The 18,671-nt window shown below is 54.8% G+C and overlaps 1 protein-coding gene across 1 annotated transcript; it reads right to left on the minus strand.

The window, feature by feature from the left end:
* Positions 1-13,590: 13,590 nt before the first annotated feature.
* On the minus strand, positions 13,591-18,394 carry IRX3 (iroquois homeobox 3). The gene is made up of 4 exons (XM_053915110.2): positions 16,010-18,394; positions 14,736-15,840; positions 14,487-14,553; positions 13,591-14,000 (listed from the first exon to the last, which is right to left on the minus strand). Exons 1-4 carry the CDS (start codon positions 16,271-16,273, stop codon positions 13,946-13,948), a joined length of 1,491 nt encoding a protein of 496 aa, XP_053771085.1. The 5' UTR covers positions 16,274-18,394; the 3' UTR covers positions 13,591-13,945.
* Between the last annotated feature and the right edge of the window lie 277 nt (positions 18,395-18,671).

Below are 18,671 nucleotides of genomic sequence, written 5' to 3' on the forward strand. Positions count from 1 at the left end.
AGGAAAATACACCGCATTTTGTTCATCCATTCAGTAGTTGAGGAGAGGTTGGGTTGTTTCCACTTTTTTGGCTGCTGTGAATAATGCTGCGATGAACGATTACATACAGGTTTTTGTGTGGATGTCTGTTGTCATCTCTAGGAGTGGAATTGCTAGGTCACTTAGAAACTGTACTTCACTTTTTGAAGAACTGTCCAACTGGTTTTCAAACGGATCTCACCATTTCACATTCCCGCCAACGGTGTATTAAGGTTACGCTCTGTCCACATCATCGCCGACGCTAGGTATTGTCCCTCTTTTGTATTACAGCGACCCTAACGGGTGTGAGGTGATATCTGATTGTGGTTCCGATTTGCATTTCTCTGATGTCTGACCGTACTGAGCACCTTTTAATGTGCTTGTTGGTTGTTTGTACATTATTTTTGGAGAAATGTCTGCTTAGATTCTCGGCCCATTTTCAATTGGATTGTTCTTTTATTATTGAGTTGAAGTATTTTTATGTGTTCTAGATATAATTCCCGTATCAGACACACAGTTTGCAAATATTCCCCCATCCTTTCGGTTATCTGTTCACCTTCCTGATGGTGTCCTTTGTAGTGCGCTCTTCGACATTTTGACAAAGTTCGATTTATCTGTTATTCCTTCTGTTACTTGGACTCTGGGTGTCACATCTGAGAAGACGTCACCTTACCCCCAAGGTCACAAAGATTCAGGCCTATATTTTCTTCTGAGTTTTATAGTTTTAGTTCTTACCATTAAGTCTGCGGTGCATTTCGAGTTGATCTTGGTGTGTGCAACGAGGAAGGGCTCCAACCTCATTCTTTTGTGTGCGGTAACCAGTTGTCTCCATTTACAAACAGATGTCATTCCATGCCGGTCGGTAAATAGTGTCTCCTCTTTTGCTCCGACCCCTCCTTGGGACCTCCTGGATGTTCCCATGACCCACAAACTGACCCTCCCATGCCTGTCACAGCAGAGGCCTCGGGACCCCACCAGCTTCAACGCCAGTGAGCTCCGTCGTTAGATACTCTGGATGTCACACCTGTGTGTGGCTCTGTGTGACGATGCGTTCTGAGGGCGGGGGATACTGTTACCAATTTAGAGATGTCCCCCAACTTGCCATTAATAGTCACATGTTGTAACTTGAGGGGGCGTTGCTGGAGCACAGAGAAATGCCGGCTCTTCTGTAACTGTCAACCAGGGGAGCCTGAGCAAGCGGGGCCGCTGCCCCAGAATGAGCTCAGCAGTTGCAGGGAAGCCTGTGAAGCTAAGATCTCGGAGGTGGCAGGGAGAGAAGGTGCCACTGTGTTTTCTCCACAGGAACACTTGCAGTGCCTCTCCCAGCAATTTGCTCCCATCACACTGTCCCCTCTGAGGACCAGGGAGGCCACCTGAGTGGGTTCCTCACCTGCCTCCCTCCAGGGGAGACTGCCCGATTCTCCCTTTGCAGAGTAAGTACGACTGTCTCAGTCCTGAAAAGACTGAGTCGTCAAGACAACTTCCTTAGAAGCCCCTAGTCTGCGGACTTGGCGTCTGGTATCTCCCAGGTCCCAGTACCTGAAGAGCTCACAGCAGGAGACCCTGCCCATCCTCCAGAAGGGCTCTGCCTGGACCAGTCCTCCATCTCCTCCATCCTCGCCCTCTCTGCTCAGCCCGTCTCTCCTGCGGGGACTTCGTTCCACATTTTTGGGTAATCATATTTTTGGCATTGCCCCTTCTGCGAGCTGTGGAGCAAGCAGTCGAGTTTATGGCCTTTTCCCTAGTGCTGTTTACAGCTGGGCCATGCCACCCTGCCCTCCTGCTGTATTCCAGGGCGCCAAGGTCAGGGGCCTTGCCAGGAGGACAGACCCTGGTGTGGAGACCTCCTGGCCCGACTGTTATGTGGACAAGAAAGGAATGTCTTAGGCCAATTAGGGAGAGCCTGTGACAGGGCACCCGGTCCCCACCCCACCACCTGACCTCATAAATGGTCCCAACTGCACCTTTGTGTTTGGGTGGTCAGGAGTGACTGGGAATATATTTAGGGTGCTCAGGTATGGCAAGGAGAGGACACAGGACAACTAAAAATAGAGTGGCCGCCACCTGCAAACTGTACTCTCATGCTGCCTTTGTGTGGGCAAATGCAAGGTCAAGTCCCTGTCACATGGCAAACCCAAAGAAAGGGTAACTTACTATCTTGATTGTGATTACACTTTATAATTATATTTGAAGCTATTATATTTAAAAGTTATTAAAATGTCTCAAACAGTTATACTATTTAATAATTCATATTTTATAAAATATTTACAAGTGCTTTTTCCAACAATCTAAAATGTATTTTTAGGAAAAGCCTGATTTTATTGCTGAATTCCAAAGCAGCAATGCATTTAGTGACTGCTTACTGAGTGCCAACTAATAGTAGGCCCTGGGATGCACCCGGCACCGTGACAACGCCCCGCCCAAAGATGCATCCCTCAGCTCAGGTTCAAGTTTTAAAGGGGAATGGAGAGGATGAAGAGAAGCGGAAAAGTCAAGCTCTAAATTCCTACTGACTTTAAGCAAAATATGGGTCCCTGGGAGCCTCCCAATTCAGCCTCATCCCTCTGACCTTGTCACCCTCCCAAGACATTGGGGTCCAGCTCTTGTCCACCCCACGTGTCTAAGCTTCATGAATCAAGGCACCAGACCTCCACAGTACCCAGCGTATTCCAGAAGGTGTCAAGGCCACAGGATAAATAGAGGCCCTGAATTATCCATTTTCTCCGAAGGTCTTTCCAGGAAAAACTACCTTTATGACAAGACAAGCAGGGACACATCACGGAGTATGATACAAACTCCTATCTAAGACAGAAAGTGAGGCATGAAAGAATTTGCGTCTGGTGGTGGGCCACTTCGGGTCTGACCTCAGATTCTTTGTGCTGTAGGTCTGCTCGCCCCTGTTCCTAGGGATCTTTGGGTGGGAAAGCCTGAGAAGCTGGGTTGTGGCATGACCCATGCCCATTCCAGGCTGTGATCAGATAGAGACCGCTGGGCCTGGGAAGGCTGAGAGGTTGTCTGCCTTTGACTTTCGCCTTCACTCAGTCGCTAGTCCTTTAAGACTGGTCTTTGGTGAAATGACTGATAACTCTCCCTTCTCACCTGCCTCCCAAACCTCTACACAGGTCTTCCTTCCCTTGTCCCTCCTGTCCCCTTCCCCTGCCACTGCAGTGTAGCAGGTGTGGATTGACTGTGCTGGCCCAGCACACATTCCCCCTTCCCACCATAGTAGCATCCTCACTTTCTTCAAGGAACCTCCGCTCCTCTCCTCGCCACACCCCTGGCCAATGTGATTGGCTCAGCAATGAACACATGACCCAAGCTGAGCCAACCAGAATTGTTCCTTGGGATGTTACAATGAAACTAGGCAAGAGAAACCATTTCTTTCCCTTTGGGTCACAGTTCTAAGGCCATGGTCGCATGGTTAATGAAACTGTGCACCTGCCACAGGACAAAGTCTGAGGTAAGAGGGTTAACACACAGCAGCAGAAGCTGAAATGAAAAAAGAAAGTACCGATGCTTTCAAGTCTTTGGTCTACTTCACAGGGTTTTCGTGAGGATTCAATGAGTTAATACGTGTGCTTAACACATGGTACATGTTCAGTAAATCCTAGACATTAATATTTATTCCACCCTTAGTCTTCCCCAGTTACGTGAACCAGTGAACCCATTCTTAGAAAAGACTGTTTGAACTGGGTTCCTGTCTCTTGCACCTAGTCACCCACTCTCTCAGGATCCAAGGAACATCTTTCCTTCAGAAGAAAAACAGGTGCTAAGTTACATCACACCGGTGTCAGTGGCTGCAGCAGCCGGCTTCCAGGGTGTCCCCAGGGAGCCGTGCCTTTGTATGGACCCCTCCCACCCTGGATGGAAATGACTTTTGTAAGCACAGTAGAATGTTACAGAAATGAATGAGTGTGACTTCTGAAAGTAGCTCAAAAAGACCTTGTGCCTTCTCTCTTGATCCCTCTTGGGTCAATGTTACCTCCTGACAAAGTCTGGGTCATTGCTTTGCACAGTATGACCTGGGTTTTTTTGTTTGTTTTTTGGCAAAAAAGCTCGTCAGATAATGACCACTCTGAGGCACTGAGCACTCACAAAGGGTCAGGTGCTAATCTAAAGGGCTTGAATGCAGCATTGACCCGGGGAAAGGTCTCCAGAGCCCTCCTGTGGAGTTTGTTCCCCTCCTGGCAGCCTGGTGATTTTGAGTGCAGGGCGGTGGAGCCGGGCTGTCTGGGTCCAATCCTGTCCCCACCACTCCCTGAGGAAATGGCCTTGGGTGAATTACCGCTCAGAGCCTCCGTTTCCTTGGCTTTTAAGTGGACAGAACATAGTACCTACCTCATAGGACCTTGTAAAGATTGAATGAGTTAGTTCATGTGCTTAGCACCTACTGTCTGCTCAATAATGTTAGTAATCATAACTTACAGGAGAAGGCATGAAACTCAGCAGCTAAGCTAATGCACTCAGGGTGCCTTAGGAAGCTGCCATGCTGGAATGCGGACTCCTGCCCTGCCAGTCTCGCGGGAGCGTGCTGTCTGTTACAAACACAGCATAGGCCATGCTTACGCCATTGAAAAATGTCTAGTAAGTATGTTTTTTAAAAAAAAGTATAAAAATACAGATGAAATTAATTTTAATAATACATTTTATTTCACCCAACAGATCCAAAATACTTTCATTTCAACATGTAACAAACATAAAATTATTGCAATACTTTACACTCCTTTTCCTTTTAATGTATTGTGCCTTTGAATTCCTGAGTGTTCTGGGCTTATGGCATCTCTTAGGACCGGCCGTATTTCAAGTGCTCGATAGCGCAGATCCAGAGCTTTCGCTTCCCCTCCTTTGTGTCCCCAGACACACGAACTCGTGTCTGTGACTGCGCCCACTTCCTCCACCCACCCACCCCGAACTAGGTGAGGTCCCTCTGCCTTGTACATGCTTCCGGCATCTCGTTCTTATTCTTCGTAGCCCTGCAATATTATTATTGCTATTATTATTATTACTACTGCTGTTATTATTATTATTATTAAATTATGTGTATCCAGTAGACAAAAAAAATCCAGAAGAGCAGGGACTTTGTTCCCGTATATCTCCTTGAGTGATAAATAATGTTGAATGAATGAATGAATGAATATAAGTGAATGAGACAGTCCTTGCCTTGTCCTACTTCTAGATCCTCTGCTACCTATTTTGTGTCCACTCAGAATGGCTGGCCTCCCTCCCTTCCTCCCTCTCTTTGTCTTTGCCTTTCTTTCTTTTCCTCTCTCCCCCTCCTTCTTTCTCCTCACGAGAGTCCAGGGGGATCAGCCAGGAGGTATGCTGTAAGAAATCAGTTGCCGTTTTTCTAATTACACATACCCCTGTGCTCTGAAATACATGGAAGGGCATGAGGGCAGAGGCTGTGTTGGTGAGAAACCCAGTGTTACAATGACCTTGAACATGCTTAAAGGCAGAGGAAGGGGCAAAATGCATCTTCAGCCTGGCAAAATCGGCCTTAGTTGGCACTTGGCACCTTCTCCCTGGACCTCTCTCATTCCTTCCTTTCCTACCCCTGCCCCTCCCTTCTACCAGCACCCTCCATCCTGCATCGCCTATAAGGTCCAAGTCTCTGAGACTGTTTCCTGTCTTCATTCTGGAAGGACCACGTATTTCACTGAGGAGTGTCTAGACCAGTGCTTCGCATACTGTGAGAGGCACACACACCAACCCAGAGAATCCTGGGGAAATGCTGGTTTTGATTCGGTGGATGTGGGAAGGGCCTGAGGGTCTGCATTTCTTACAGGCTCCCAGATTGATGCTGGTCCAGGGGCTACATGTGAGTAGCAGAGATCCAGGAATACAACAAAGCCTTTCTTCTGCTGATATGGATGGTCTCTTACAGCAAAACGTCGGTGCGTAACTGTCCTGAGAGCCCTTTTCCCGCAGGACTAAAGATGAGAAGGAATTAAAGGAGAGGACAGAGATCCTCATCCTGTCCTCTCCTTTAATTTATTAAAAAATAAACCAGCTCATCTACTGATGGGCCCCTGGGCTGCTGCCAAACCTTGGCTACTGTAAATAACATTGCAATGGTACATTTACACAATGGAATACTACTTGGCTACATAAAGAAGGAAATCTTACCTTTTGCAACAGCATGGATGGACTGGAGAGCATTATGCTAAGTGAGAGAAAGCCAGTCAGAGAAAGACAAACACCATATGATTTCACTTATGCGTGGAATCTAGTGAACACAATAAACTAACCAACAAAACAGAAACAGACTCATAAATGCAGAGAACAGACTGACAGCTGTCAGAGGGGAGGAGGTTGTGGGGGCTGGGGGAAAAAGGTGAAGGGATTATGCAAAAAGAAAAAATGAAAAAAACACCTTCCTAGACACAGACAACAACATGGCGATTATCAGAGGTAAAGGGGGCAGGGGGAGCTCGAAGAGGGCCGAGGGGGATAGGTGGTGATGGGAGGAAATTTGACCTTGGGTGGTGAACACACAGTAGAACATACAGATGATGTCATGCAGAATGATACACCTGAAACCTGTATAATTTCATTAACCAGGGACACCCCAATAAATTCAATAAAAACACATTCGAAGGTGACAGGTTCAGGGTTACCCCTCACACGCCCTTGCACCGAGCTGTCCTTCACAGTGAGAGCTGCTGTGCTGGGGCTGCCTATGGCCTTGGCCCACGCGTGGCAAGGTCAGGCCCACGTGCGTCGGGTAGAGGGGTGGGGTGGGAACAACGTGGAGTCGCAGCTGCAGAGCACTGCACCCCAAACCCCGGTGCACAAGCGAGTGGCAGACTCTAGTACAGGCGAGCGCTACTTGAACATTCCGGAGTCCCAAAGGCCTGGGTCGGAATGCTGGCTCCACCCAGTACTGGCCGTGTCGGGCAAGTGGCTGTGTGGGGGTTACCTGCCTGTAAAGTGGGCACAATGATGCCTATTGCCTGGGGGTGCTGCTATAATTAATAAAAATAGTATTTGTCATTTTAGATAATTAATATGCACAGAGCACATCACCATGCATGATGAATGGTTCTGAGCATGAATTAACTCATTTAATTCTTTCAACAGTCTATGAGAGAGGCAGAATTTGAATTATTCTTTCTGTTTTATGAGGGAGCAGAGCTAAGGGAGGTGAAGTTAGGAGCCCAAGGTCACTGGAGCTGGAATTTGAACCAAGGCAGCATGAGTGTGGGGCCCACCCTCTGGTCTGCCACGTCTGGGGCCTGTGGTCTAGCATATATGGGTGTGCCGTGAACATCCATGGGTGCCCAGTGAGCGAACAAATGAATGAATGAACATTTTCATTTCCACTGTGAAATCCAGAAAAGGTGCACTCTCTCTTGGCCTTCCTCCCTCCCTCCTCTTTCTGCATTTTAGTTACTTAAAAACGAAAGAGCTTCTTGAAGAGGTAACACATTCACATGGCTCAAAAGAAGCAAACGGATAGAAACAAAAAATATTCTTCCTCTCCTTGACCCCCAGGCAGCCAGGCCTTTCCCTGAGGTGACCACTCTTAACCAGCTTCTTGTGCAAACAAATGTATATTCCCCTGTTAATTCAGATGGTAGCACACCATGTGGAATGTTCTGCCTGGACTGTTTTTTGCTCCATGGAGGTTGTTCCGTGTTACCAGAGGAATTTTTTACCACTTGCCCCCCCACCCCTTTAAACCGTACTTTCTCTATCTGTGCCTTCCCTAAAGGAGGCTGTGAAGAGTAAACAAACTGAACAGAAAGCGCTGAGCATGAGGCCCGTCAAATAGTAGGCACTTACTTAACTTTATTTTATTTTACTTTAAACCACATAAAGGAAGTGAGAGCTGAAATGGCCCCCACTCAGGACAAGCCACTGAGGCCCACAGCCGGCTCCTGAAGGTGACGAGGCTTCCTCTCGGTGTTTGCGCACAGATAATGGGCCATTCACCCCAAAGACAGGAAGGGAGGAAGTTAGGAGCAAACAAAAATATGGACAAAGCAAACTTCAAAGCCATCCAAAAAAATAGAAAGGGAGGCCCCTGCACACTAAGCAGGCCAGCCCCCCCCCTCGAAGGCCTCCCCAGCCCCGAAGGGGACACCATCTGGCTTCAGACGCTTTGCCTCTGCACCCCAGCATCAAGTCAAGCAAGGTGGGGCAGGAGGAGGGAAATCAGTGGGGTCGGTTCACGTGGAGCCTTCACCTTCTGTGCAACAGTGATAAATAACGCACAAAGCCCAGAAAATACGGCTCTGTCGAGCCTGGGCCTCTTAGTCCTGAGGAGCAGATAGGGGGAGCAGAGGGTTCTAGTCCTGCTGAGTTGGTGGAGCCCCAGGCAGCAGGGCCAGTCTGTTGGCCCTCAGAGTGGCCGGCCACGCTGCCCGGGCCTCCGGCTGGCGAGGAGGCCACGCGCCCACGATCTGGGCACAAGGCGTCTGCCTCTTGCTGCCATGAATCCACTTCTCCCCTCCTGGCCCCAAAAGCCCATTAAAAATGTACGACATTAAAAGAAGAGTAACATTATTTTAATCTACACCCATTTTTATCGCTGGTAAAAAGATTTTTTTCAAATTACCCCTGGAAACTCCCTCTATCTAATAATTATCAGAAAAAAAGAGAGAGGAAAGGGAAAGGGAGAGAGGCGGGGGAGGCAGAAAAAAAAAAAAAAACCCACAAAAACCCTCACAAGAGGCAGGGAAGCTCTGCTTTGTCAGGGAGAAGAAAATAAAGAGAAATCAGCCCAGCTTCAAAGGGCGCATTTCCATAATTGCCCTGTAACTTTGGCAAAATAAATCTGAGCGGCTGAGAAAAGCACAATCTCTCAGATGAGTGCACTCCAAAGGCCCCGGAGGGCTGCGGGCCCACTTGTTAGCGGCCTGTGCAGTGAGAGAGTGCAGGGCTCATCACCCCGCACAAAAGCTGTGGAATCACAGCCTCCCAGGCCCAGGCACCGCTGGTCCCAGAGTAAGACCTGCCTTTGTCTCCCTCCCACGCCCCGACACCGCCCAGACATACATGCACACAGAGACAGACACATGCGAACACACAGGCACAGAGACGGACACAGACAGAAAGACAGACACACAGATGCACAGAGACACGCACACAGACATACACTCCGGGGCAACATAAGCGAGTAAATAAATAGACACATTTATGCGCACAGGAGGGCTGGCAGCAGTTAAAAGGTGGCAATAACTATGAGGCAAAACCACAGGAGTTGAGCTTTCATCTGTGAGAACCTCCTCGTGACCTGCTCCTGTTAGAATATCCAGAGAGAAAGGCCTCGACTTTCCTGACACATCCTCTTCCGGGCTGACTTTGTCCCTCTCGCCTGGGATGGTCCCGCTGCCAGCGGCTCGGGGCACCAGGCTGAGCTGAAACCCACTCTCTTTTTCCCAGGCTGGCATGACCTCCTGTTTGCTCTTTCTCTCACCCCTACTTCCCCCTTCCAGGGCCAAGATTTAAAGAACAAAAAACGCCCCCCTTAGCACCCTACTTTCCTGTTTCTTTGCACAGAGCAGTGGTTTCTGGGAGAGAAGACCTGGTTTTCTGGGGGTTGCCCCAGACACCTCTCACTGTTCTCACAGGATGCTCTCCCGGCCTTGGCCCTGCAGACATCTGGACCAGAGAATTCTTTGTGTGCAGGGCTGGTCTGTGCCTTGCAGGACCTTTATCCCTGCTCTCTACGTGTTAGATGCCAGGAATGCTCCTAGCCAGCCATGACAATCGAAACTGTCCCCAGACGTTGCCATCTGTCCCAGCAGAGGGGGATTGTTGGTTGAGAAGTACTCCTAGGGCCTCTCCCAGGGCTCTCACTCCAAGTACTCACTCCCTCCCCTGCAGGAAGACAGGCCTCATGGGCTTTTCTATCCAGACTCTCAGGGAGGCGTTTGGAGGGCCTGGAGCATTCCAACGGGAACAGTGACTGCGTCAAAGTTATGTTGGTCACATAGTAGATGGACATCTTTAGTGAGGTCAGCTTGGCTGTTTGGGTCAGATGACAGCCGTCGGTTAGGGTCAGGAGGCAATGTCCGGAGAGGTTGTGGGTCCCTGTCACTCCTGTAATTATCTTTAGGCCCACACTTTTCATTTATGCCTAACCCCAGACAATGGGGGACGTGTAAGAAAATCTGGATACATTCATCTAGTCCAGTCCCCTCCGTGTTGCAGATGGTGAAAGTGAGGCCCAGAGAGAGGACGAGACTTGCCCCCACTCAAGTCAGAGGTGCCTCTAACCACGGACACAGTTTTGCACACCTGCAGTTAATTGTCCATTTTCATTTGATGGAGGTAGAGGGTATGTGCAACCCGGAATTACAGGATACAGAGGACATTTCTAGAAGGATACAAATAATTAGGCCCAACTTGAGTTCCTGACAGAATCTCCCAACAAACCAGTGAAGACATCTGGCACCCAGTCCCTCTCTCTAACCTTCCAGAACTCAGGCCTAAGATAGCAGAGCCATTGGCCCTGGCTGTGTACCTGGAGATCCCCAGCCCAGCAGGTGAGGGCTCGCCCTCTCCTCACTTCTCACCTGGGACAGGTGAGTGGCTGGAGCATCCCTTCCTCTCCTGCAACCTCTCCTGCTCTAGCCTGTTCATGTTGCCTTCAGACTGGGCCCCACTTCCTCCTCCCTGTATTCTACTGAAAAGAAATTCAACTGGCATCCAGCAATGTGCCAGTCCCAGAGGTGGGCCATCACTTAGGGAGATAATTCTATTCCCTGGCCTGGCGATGCACCCCCACCTCCCGCTCCATGCAGATAATGAGGGAAGCTGTGACACACACTCTTTCCTCTGACCTAATTGATTATCCCCACACACCTTGGAGTGCTTTGCATAACCAGGCCCGACAGCAGGAGCCCCTTCCAGGCGGAGTGATTGACACATTTTATTTCTAATTGAAGCTTAATCAGGACCGAGGATGAGATTCCCATATCTTCTCTGTCTCTCTCCTTCTCTCTGGCTTCCTTTTTTCCCTCCTTTTCTCTCCCCTAGCTTCCTTTCTCCTTTTTCAATTGTACGGCTGGACCAGAAAGGGTAGAGGCAGTTCCTAGGATCCCTGAGAGGAAGGAGATAAGGGGAGGACTCAGGGAGGAGGTTCTGGGGGGAGGATGAACAACCTGTTTCCCGGTGAAATGAAAGTGCAGCGAAGGGAGCTGTCTCCTCTTCCCTTTCTTGGCTGAGAAGCCCACGCAGGGCTTTCCCTTTTGTTTACGGCTGTCTTACTGGAGTCACGTTAAGGCAGGTGAGGGGCCCGTGTGCGAACACGGGAGCTGCTCTTGAGTTTACCCCGCTCTCCTCTGGCACCCACACATGCTGCTCTTTCAGTGGGCCGGCCGGGTCTCCTCCAAGGACCACCACCCCTGGAAGCAGGTGGGCTGAAGGGCCAAGGGAACCCAGGGTTTTCATGGGACAGAGACCGAGGACAGGCGCTCGGACCTCTCCAGCTCTGCCTGGCCTCTCCCACCCTCTTCCTTCGCACGGAGGCTCCCCCTGCCCCTCCGTGGGCCATCAGCGTGGAGAGGCTGCCTGGCTTTGCTGTCACCGGCTCCCCCTGCCTGGGTAGTTTCCTTTTCCTAGGTTGAGCTGGGAGGCCTCAATGCAGAGGCCTCACTTTTATGGTGACAAGAGGGGGTGGGGCAGAATGCTGCTAGGAGGTTGAGGGGTGGGGTCTGAGATTCTGGAATAGAATTGCAGGACTGGGGCGATTTACCCTCACCCACCACATGCCAGCACCCCCCTGTGCGCTTTGACAGACACCCTTCACCCCTAGAGGCAGGTGTCTGTTCCCACTGCATAGCGGAGGAAACAGGGCTCAGAGGAGTTAATTATCTGCTCAGGGTTTCACAGGAAGTGAGGCGGGGGCCTGTGTCACAGTGAAGCTTGGGAGGCTCCGGCCAGGGCCTCTCCGGGTGTTGTCCACGAGAAGCTGCGCATACTAACAGAGGCCCCCCGCGCAGGTTCGGAGGAGGCTGGCCTCGAGGTTCAGGGCCCAGGCCATTGCAACTGGCAGCAGGTCTGGGAGGCGCTGTCGGTGCCCAGGGCCAGAGCCGAACCACAGCCTCGCCTGCCACCAGGGAAGGACCCAAACACTAGAAGAAAGAAAGCTGAGGGAGAGCAGGGAGAGGAGGGAGCAGCAAGGAGGCCTCCTGCCCGCTGGGAACAAGGAGCTCCAGTTTCTGGCCTCCTTTGCCTGGTGTCCTGGTGTCCCTGTCTCTGCTTCGCCAGCTCTCTGTGACCCCAGAAGGCCCCGCATTCACACTCCTTCCTGCTCGCCTCTAGGGCACCGACACACCCCAACTACCCCAGCCTGAGTGGGGGGTCCCCAGGGTGGGGCGGGGCGCTAGCAGCTGTGTCTTCATTGGACCAAGCCTTGCTGGACTCCCTCCACTCGCACGCACCCCCAAGTTGTACAGTGTGACGCCTGTTCGTGGCTTCAGGTGTGCAAGCTCCTCCCAAACCTCCCCGGAGACCCACAAGATTGTCACACGTGCCACTATGCAGGGCCAACACCTGGCAGCTGGCCGCCTTATAAATATACTAACTAAAAGTGGGGAGGGAGATACAAAAAAGGTATCCCCACTTTGCACCCCAACACGTCCTCCTCCCTGAATTCCTTACAACTTCAAGTCAGGGTTGGAGGCTGGAGGACTGAAAGAGGAAGAGGGCACGGAGGGGCGCGACGCCGGGCGGAGCTGGAGGCCACAGTGGCCCGCACTGAGCGGCCCTTCTGTCCTGTAGAGGGAGCTCCAGCCCCAAATTTCCCGACGCCCTCCCCAGGCGGCCAGGCCGCTGGTTCCTGCTTGCCTGGGTCTGTGCGCAGGCCTGGGTCTGTGCTGCCGCCTGAACCTTCCACGCCCGGACCTCCGAAGGCTGCCCTTGAGGGCACCTGGGCAAAACCCACTGGGATGCCAAGACGTGCAGATGCTGCCAGGCCCCGGGGCCCCCAACTCTCAATTCAGGCTGGGCCCAGGAACCAAGAGGAGAGGACGTGCACCCCTAAGCTCCCCGCTCCTCCATACCCCCCTATTCGCCTCCACACTCTTGCTTCTGTAAGGAGTCGTCTGTGGTTGCAGCGCGGCTGGAAGGGGGCTTGGAGCCGAACGTGCACGGCCGCTTGTATGAGGAACTAACCTCAATTGTGCCAATCTAAGAATGGGGGCGCGGGAAGGGTGAGAACCTCCCAGCCTAACCCCTCTGCGTCCAGACCCTCCCCTAAGTCTTCCTGCTATGTCACTAAAGGACGCCTCAAGCCCCCGCGGTTGCAAGTGTGCGCCGGCGGGTGGAGCGCGCTTTCTCACCCAGATTCCTTACAGGGAATCTCGCCCGGGTTGCCCACCTGTCTCCTCTGCCCTTTCTCTCGGGGCCCCGAGTACTTCTCCAGCTGCCTCTCCTCCAGCGGCGCCCCCAGCCCCGCCACTTCTGCGCCTCTGCCTTTGCGCTCCTCTGATCGCACAATTCTACCCGTTTCTCCTTCGTTTCTGCTGATTCCAGCGACTCTTCAAACATGGAGGGTGGGGACGGGGGTGGAACAAAACAACAAAAAACAGCAGACAGATCCCTCTGGGGGCAACAGGCGGGTTGTAGTCAAAGTGGCAACAGCTCATTTATTTAGCCAAAAATAGATACTTTCTTGTACAATTTGGTTCACACATATGTACATTTTTCTGTATATACAAACAAGTCAGACACGCTTATTCTCACGGAAACTCCACCCCCAAAATCAACCTCACAAACCCATTTCACCAACTCAGCTACTGTGGGGTACAGAAGCGACTTGGGGAGAACCCAGGGGGACTTGTTTTATTTCTTTTTATTTTTTTTGTTTAGTTTTCTTTTTTAGGTATTCATACACAGACATGCTTACAAGTCATAACTATACAGAGCGATTTTTTTTTACAATTATTACAGTTATTTAAAAAAATTTTTTAAAGAACTAGGATGAGGAGAGAGCTGACAAGACCAGCGCAGCGTCCAAGTGGTTCTGTGGCCTGCAAGAGAGAGGCAACGGTAGCAAAGGCCAGGACAGTTAGGGGCAACCACGCTGCCTAGGACTGGGAGACCCAACCTGGGGTGGAGGCCAGGGGGCAGGGAGATGTCACACTGTAATGATGCCAGCTGTATATGTTGGTCTTCCTGTTTAACTGTGAGAGTGGAGGGGGGCTCAGCCCCCGAGGCTGAGGCTGGGGTCTGGGAGGAGGGAGGTGGGCCCCAGGGGCCTGCTGGCAGGGCTGGGCACAGGGTTCCACAGCACCAGACCCTGCACTGCGCAGCAGTGCACGGATTGGGACCGGGCTGTCGAACCGTCTTGGTGCCCTCGGAGAAGATGAAGGAGTGTGTGTCTTCCCCTTTTAAAAGCTTGTCCCAGCTGCGTTCCCGGGTGTGGGGACGTGGGGGCAAAAAGCCCGCGTTTGCTCCCGCTCTTTGCTTCCCCCGCCTGCCGGTCCCACCATTCCGCCCACCTCCAAGTCTCTTACCGCCTGGGTACGGGCTGGAAAGCTGTCTTGAGTAACTTTTTCTCCACTTCCAAGGCACTACAGCGATCTAAGGGAAGCGAGGGAGAAAAAGGAGGGCCTTTAGAGCGCTTTGTTCTGGCTCCCAGGGCCGTGGGAGGCGAGCGCTAGGTGGTGAAGCCCTGAGCCCCTGGGGTCCTGCCCTCCTTCTCTGGCCCGGCAGCAATCCCCGGAGCTCACTCCCCACCTCCCTCCGACGTGCTGAGCAGTCACCTGTTCCGCCCTCTGGCTCTGCGGGCCGAGCGAAGGCGGCTGCGGCGGCAGCCTGGTGACCCGCGGCTCCGGGAAGTCCCAACAGGTGTGGAGGGGCCGAGCTGAGCAGAGAGAGAGGGTGCGGGCGTGGGCCAGGCGGCGGGCCCGGGAACGGGCGGTTGGTCCAAGCGGAGAACTTGCCCAGCGGCGCAGAGACGAGTCTGTGCGCTGCGGCCGGGGAGAGCTGCAGGGCTGGGGGCGCGACGGCTGCCCCAGGAGGAGAGCCCCCTGCGCCCGGAGGCGAGCGGCGCGGGTTGTCGGGGCTTGTGGCCGTCTCGGCCAGGGACCAGATCTTGGGCTTCTGCAGGGCAGAGGCGGGCGCTGGAGCGGGCGCACAGGGATCCAGGCCCTCCGGGGGTGAGGGTGGAGATGGCGGAGCCGCGGCCATCGGCGGTTGCACTGGGGCCAGACTCAGGGCCGGCAGTGGACGCTCCTCCAAGCCCTCGGAGCTGTCGTCCGAGTCGCTGTTCTTGGAGTCTGAAGTGGGTACCAGGCCGAGGTCATCGCCCCTGTGCACCGGCCCAGCCAGGGCCCGCTCAGGCGTGGCCGTGCCGTCTACGTTCTCCAAGTCGATCTCCTCGTCGTCCTCGTCGTCCGCCAGGCCCTCGCCCCCCGCGTCCTCCTCCTCCCCTCCGAGCTCCTCCTCCTCCAGCTCCAGTTCGCGTTTGCTGTCGTCTTCGTCGTCCTCCTCGTCCTCCTCTTCGCGCTCGCTCCCGTAAGCGTTGCCCTCCTCGTCCGTGCGGCTGCGGGGCGCCCACGTCATCTTGTTCTCTTTCTTGAGGCGCCGGCGCGCGTTGGCGAACCAGGTGGACACCTGGGTGAGGGTCATCTTGGTGATGATGGCCAGCATGATCTTCTCGCCCTTGGTGGGGTAGGGGTTCTTGCGGTGCTCGTTGAGCCAGGCCTTGAGCGTGCTCGTGCTCTCTCGGGTGGCGTTCTTGGGACGGGACGGGTCTCCGAACTGGTACTGGCCGTATGGGTAGAAGGCGGGGTGCGGGTGCGGAAACGCGGCTGCCGCGGCCGGATGCTGCACCCCGGGGCTGTCTTTCAGCTCGTACTGCGCGCCCTGTACGCACACGGGGAAGGAAGGGACACGCGCGGAGGGAGCGCGGATGAGCCCTGACCGTGGCGGCCTCCACCCTCCCCGCCCAGGCCCCGCTAGTCTACTCCCGCGCGCTCACCTCGGCCGGCGCCCTAGCTCCCACCCCCTCATCCCTGGCTCTTCGGGCGCTTACCAGCTGCGGGAAGATGGGCAGCTCGGCCGCGTAGGGCAGGAAGGCGCCGTAGCCTTGGGCGGCGGCAGCCGCCGCGGCCGCCGCAGCATAGGGCGCCCCGTACACGGACGAGAGCACATTGGACAGGGACCCCGAGGCGGCCAGCTCCGAGGCTCCGGCTCCCGGGCCGCCCCGGGCCCCAGCGCTGCCGCCACCGGCGGCCCCCGGGCGCTCGGGTGGGTAGAGCGGGCGGATGTACTGGTATCCGAGCTGGGGAAAGGACATGGTGGCCCGCGGGGCACGGACGGAGAGGGGGCCCAGCCAGGGGCCGCCCTGCTCAGCGCCGCCCGCGGGCTCCGGCGCGCATCAGGGGCTGGGCCGGCTCGGGCCGCGCTGCCTCTCGCGCTGCACTGCGCTGTGCTCCGCGTTCACCTATTGATCTGCTCCGCGGCGGCGGCGGTGGCGGCGAGGAGCCAGGTCAGGTCCGAACAGATTGGCGAAGATTCCCGGGGCTCCGGGCTCTGATTGACATTTCTTCGGGCCCGCAAGCCCCTCCTCTCCGCGCCTCGCTCCCTCCTCTCGCTGCCGGAGCTGCCTCTGCCCGCGCCGGGCTCCTCGCTGCCCTCCTCTCCCCAGCAGTGTCGCGCCACGCTTCCTTCGCCCTCCTCTAGTTCTCACTCCTCCTCCTCGCCCTTCCTCTCCCCTCCCCTCTGCGCGCTCCTCTTCCCCCCAGGATCGCTTCCGCTCCTTCGGGCTCTTTACCCCTTCTGGGCGCTAGGAAACTCTCCTTTCTCTCCTTCCCCTTTCTCTCACGATTTCTTTTCCTCCCCTTTCTGTTCCCTTTGCTCTTTCTCCTCTCTCATCTCTCTCTCCCCCCTCACACAACACTGTCCCCACCCCGCCCTGGCCTCTGCGTCCTGGACTAAGGCAGCCTAAAGTTGTGCATACTTAGGGTGCTGCGCGGGGCAGGGCTGGGACAGAGAGGTGTCCGTCTCCGTCTGTGTGTCCGTCCCCGGCCTCACTCCCTCCCTCGCCCTTCCCCAAATCTCAGGTCTGACGTCGCGCCCTCTTATTCGACTTTTCCTTGCGTCTCCTTCCTGAGTCGCCAATCGCTGGGGAGCCTTACCGGCGAGGCCGCCCAGCCCCGCGAAGACCGCGCGCGGGGCGGGCCGGGGTGGGGGCAGGACCCCAGCGCTCCCAGTCCCTTCCCGCCCCCTTTGGCCTGCACCGAGCGGTTGGGTTGGAGTGGGGGGAGGAGAGGCTTGGGGACAGGGGTTAGTACCCGGTCAGTTCGCCCCTCCCGGCTTTCCGCCCTCTCTACCTCTCTCCCCACCCCAGCGCGGAGCCCGGGTCCGGACCAGACCTCGGTCCGGGGCTAGTGCCGGGGCCGCAGTCAGCCCGGGCCCCCTTCTCGGCTCGCACCTCAGAAAGCTGGCCCCTCGAAGCAGCGTAGGAAGGGAGGTAGAAGAGGGTGAGAGGTGCATTGTAGCCATACGTTCAAAGGCCATCTCACTGCTCAGGGGGTCGAGGCTGCCCCCCAATCGAGAGAACCGAACCCAGAAATTAGCCGCCTAAATGCCGCCTCAGTGTCCAGGCGCGAGTTGTTTTAGAAATGGACGGCTTGGCTGAGGAAGGGGTCTGCAGGGTGGACGCCCCGGGGATCCCGGGGAGCAACGACCCGAATGTGGATCCTGCCGGCGCCCGAAGCGGGCGCGGGAGGGGGCGGAGCCGGGTGACGAAGGCTCCAGGAACTTTCCGAGAGCTCTTGGAGAAGTTCGAGTGCCGGAATTTTCTGTCGGTAGAGATCCTTCGTTTTACCGCTGCTCTCCCCCTGCTCCCCGTCTCAGCGCCAGCCTGTTTTCTTTCCGCGAGGATTTCCCCACAGGCTCGGGTGGGGATGGGAGGCAAGACTCTTAGCTTTATGGTAGGATTTATCCCAAATCAAACCTGAAACCCCAGTGTGCAAGCGCCCACCTTCGCGGATCAGGGCGCGCCGCCGAGAGAGGGAGGAAAATTCCCGGGATTGTGGCGGCTCCCGGCCAAACGCTTCAGGCCGCAGCAGACCGAGCCTGCGTGGGGAGCGCTCGGGGACGACGCGAGGGCGGCGACTCTGCCGAGGAGAAGCCAGCCCCGGCTCGGAGGCAGACAGTGGCCGGTGCGCGCTGATTGATAGAGGAGTCGTATCCGAATTCCAGCAGAGCGGAGGGATCGGAGGGTCTCGGCCCAGCTGTCTCCGGTCTCAGCAGCTCTGCGGAGCCCCGTTAGGGAGTGAATTCCCGTGGGCACCCAGTTTTCATCCCATCCCCGCTCCCCACCTCTTGCCACCACTCTTTGCGCTGGCCGGGGACTCGAGGAGGTGGGAGAATGCCGAGAACACTGGGGGGAACACGAGGGAAGGTTTGGAGGAATCGGGTAGGGTTCAGGGGGGGTAAGCGACCTGTGGCCTTCTCAAGGTGGGGCAGGCTGCTGCCCTCAGCTCCCCCCACCTCACTTTGCGAGACTCGCTGCGGTGGCCTTAGCTGGAGTCTTTCCCCAGAAGGAGGTATCAAGGGGAGCTCCTGCTTTGACATGTTTCCCCGGCGCCTGATTTCGTTTTGAGGTGAAACGCTCAGAAAAGTGGTACAGGGAATCATGAGCTCACCCTCCCGGGAAGAATCTCGGGGTTCTAAATTGAGGGTAACGA

Source organism: Desmodus rotundus, chromosome 12, assembly GCF_022682495.2.
Source record: "Desmodus rotundus isolate HL8 chromosome 12, HLdesRot8A.1, whole genome shotgun sequence".
Taxonomy (NCBI): domain Eukaryota; kingdom Metazoa; phylum Chordata; class Mammalia; order Chiroptera; family Phyllostomidae; genus Desmodus; species Desmodus rotundus.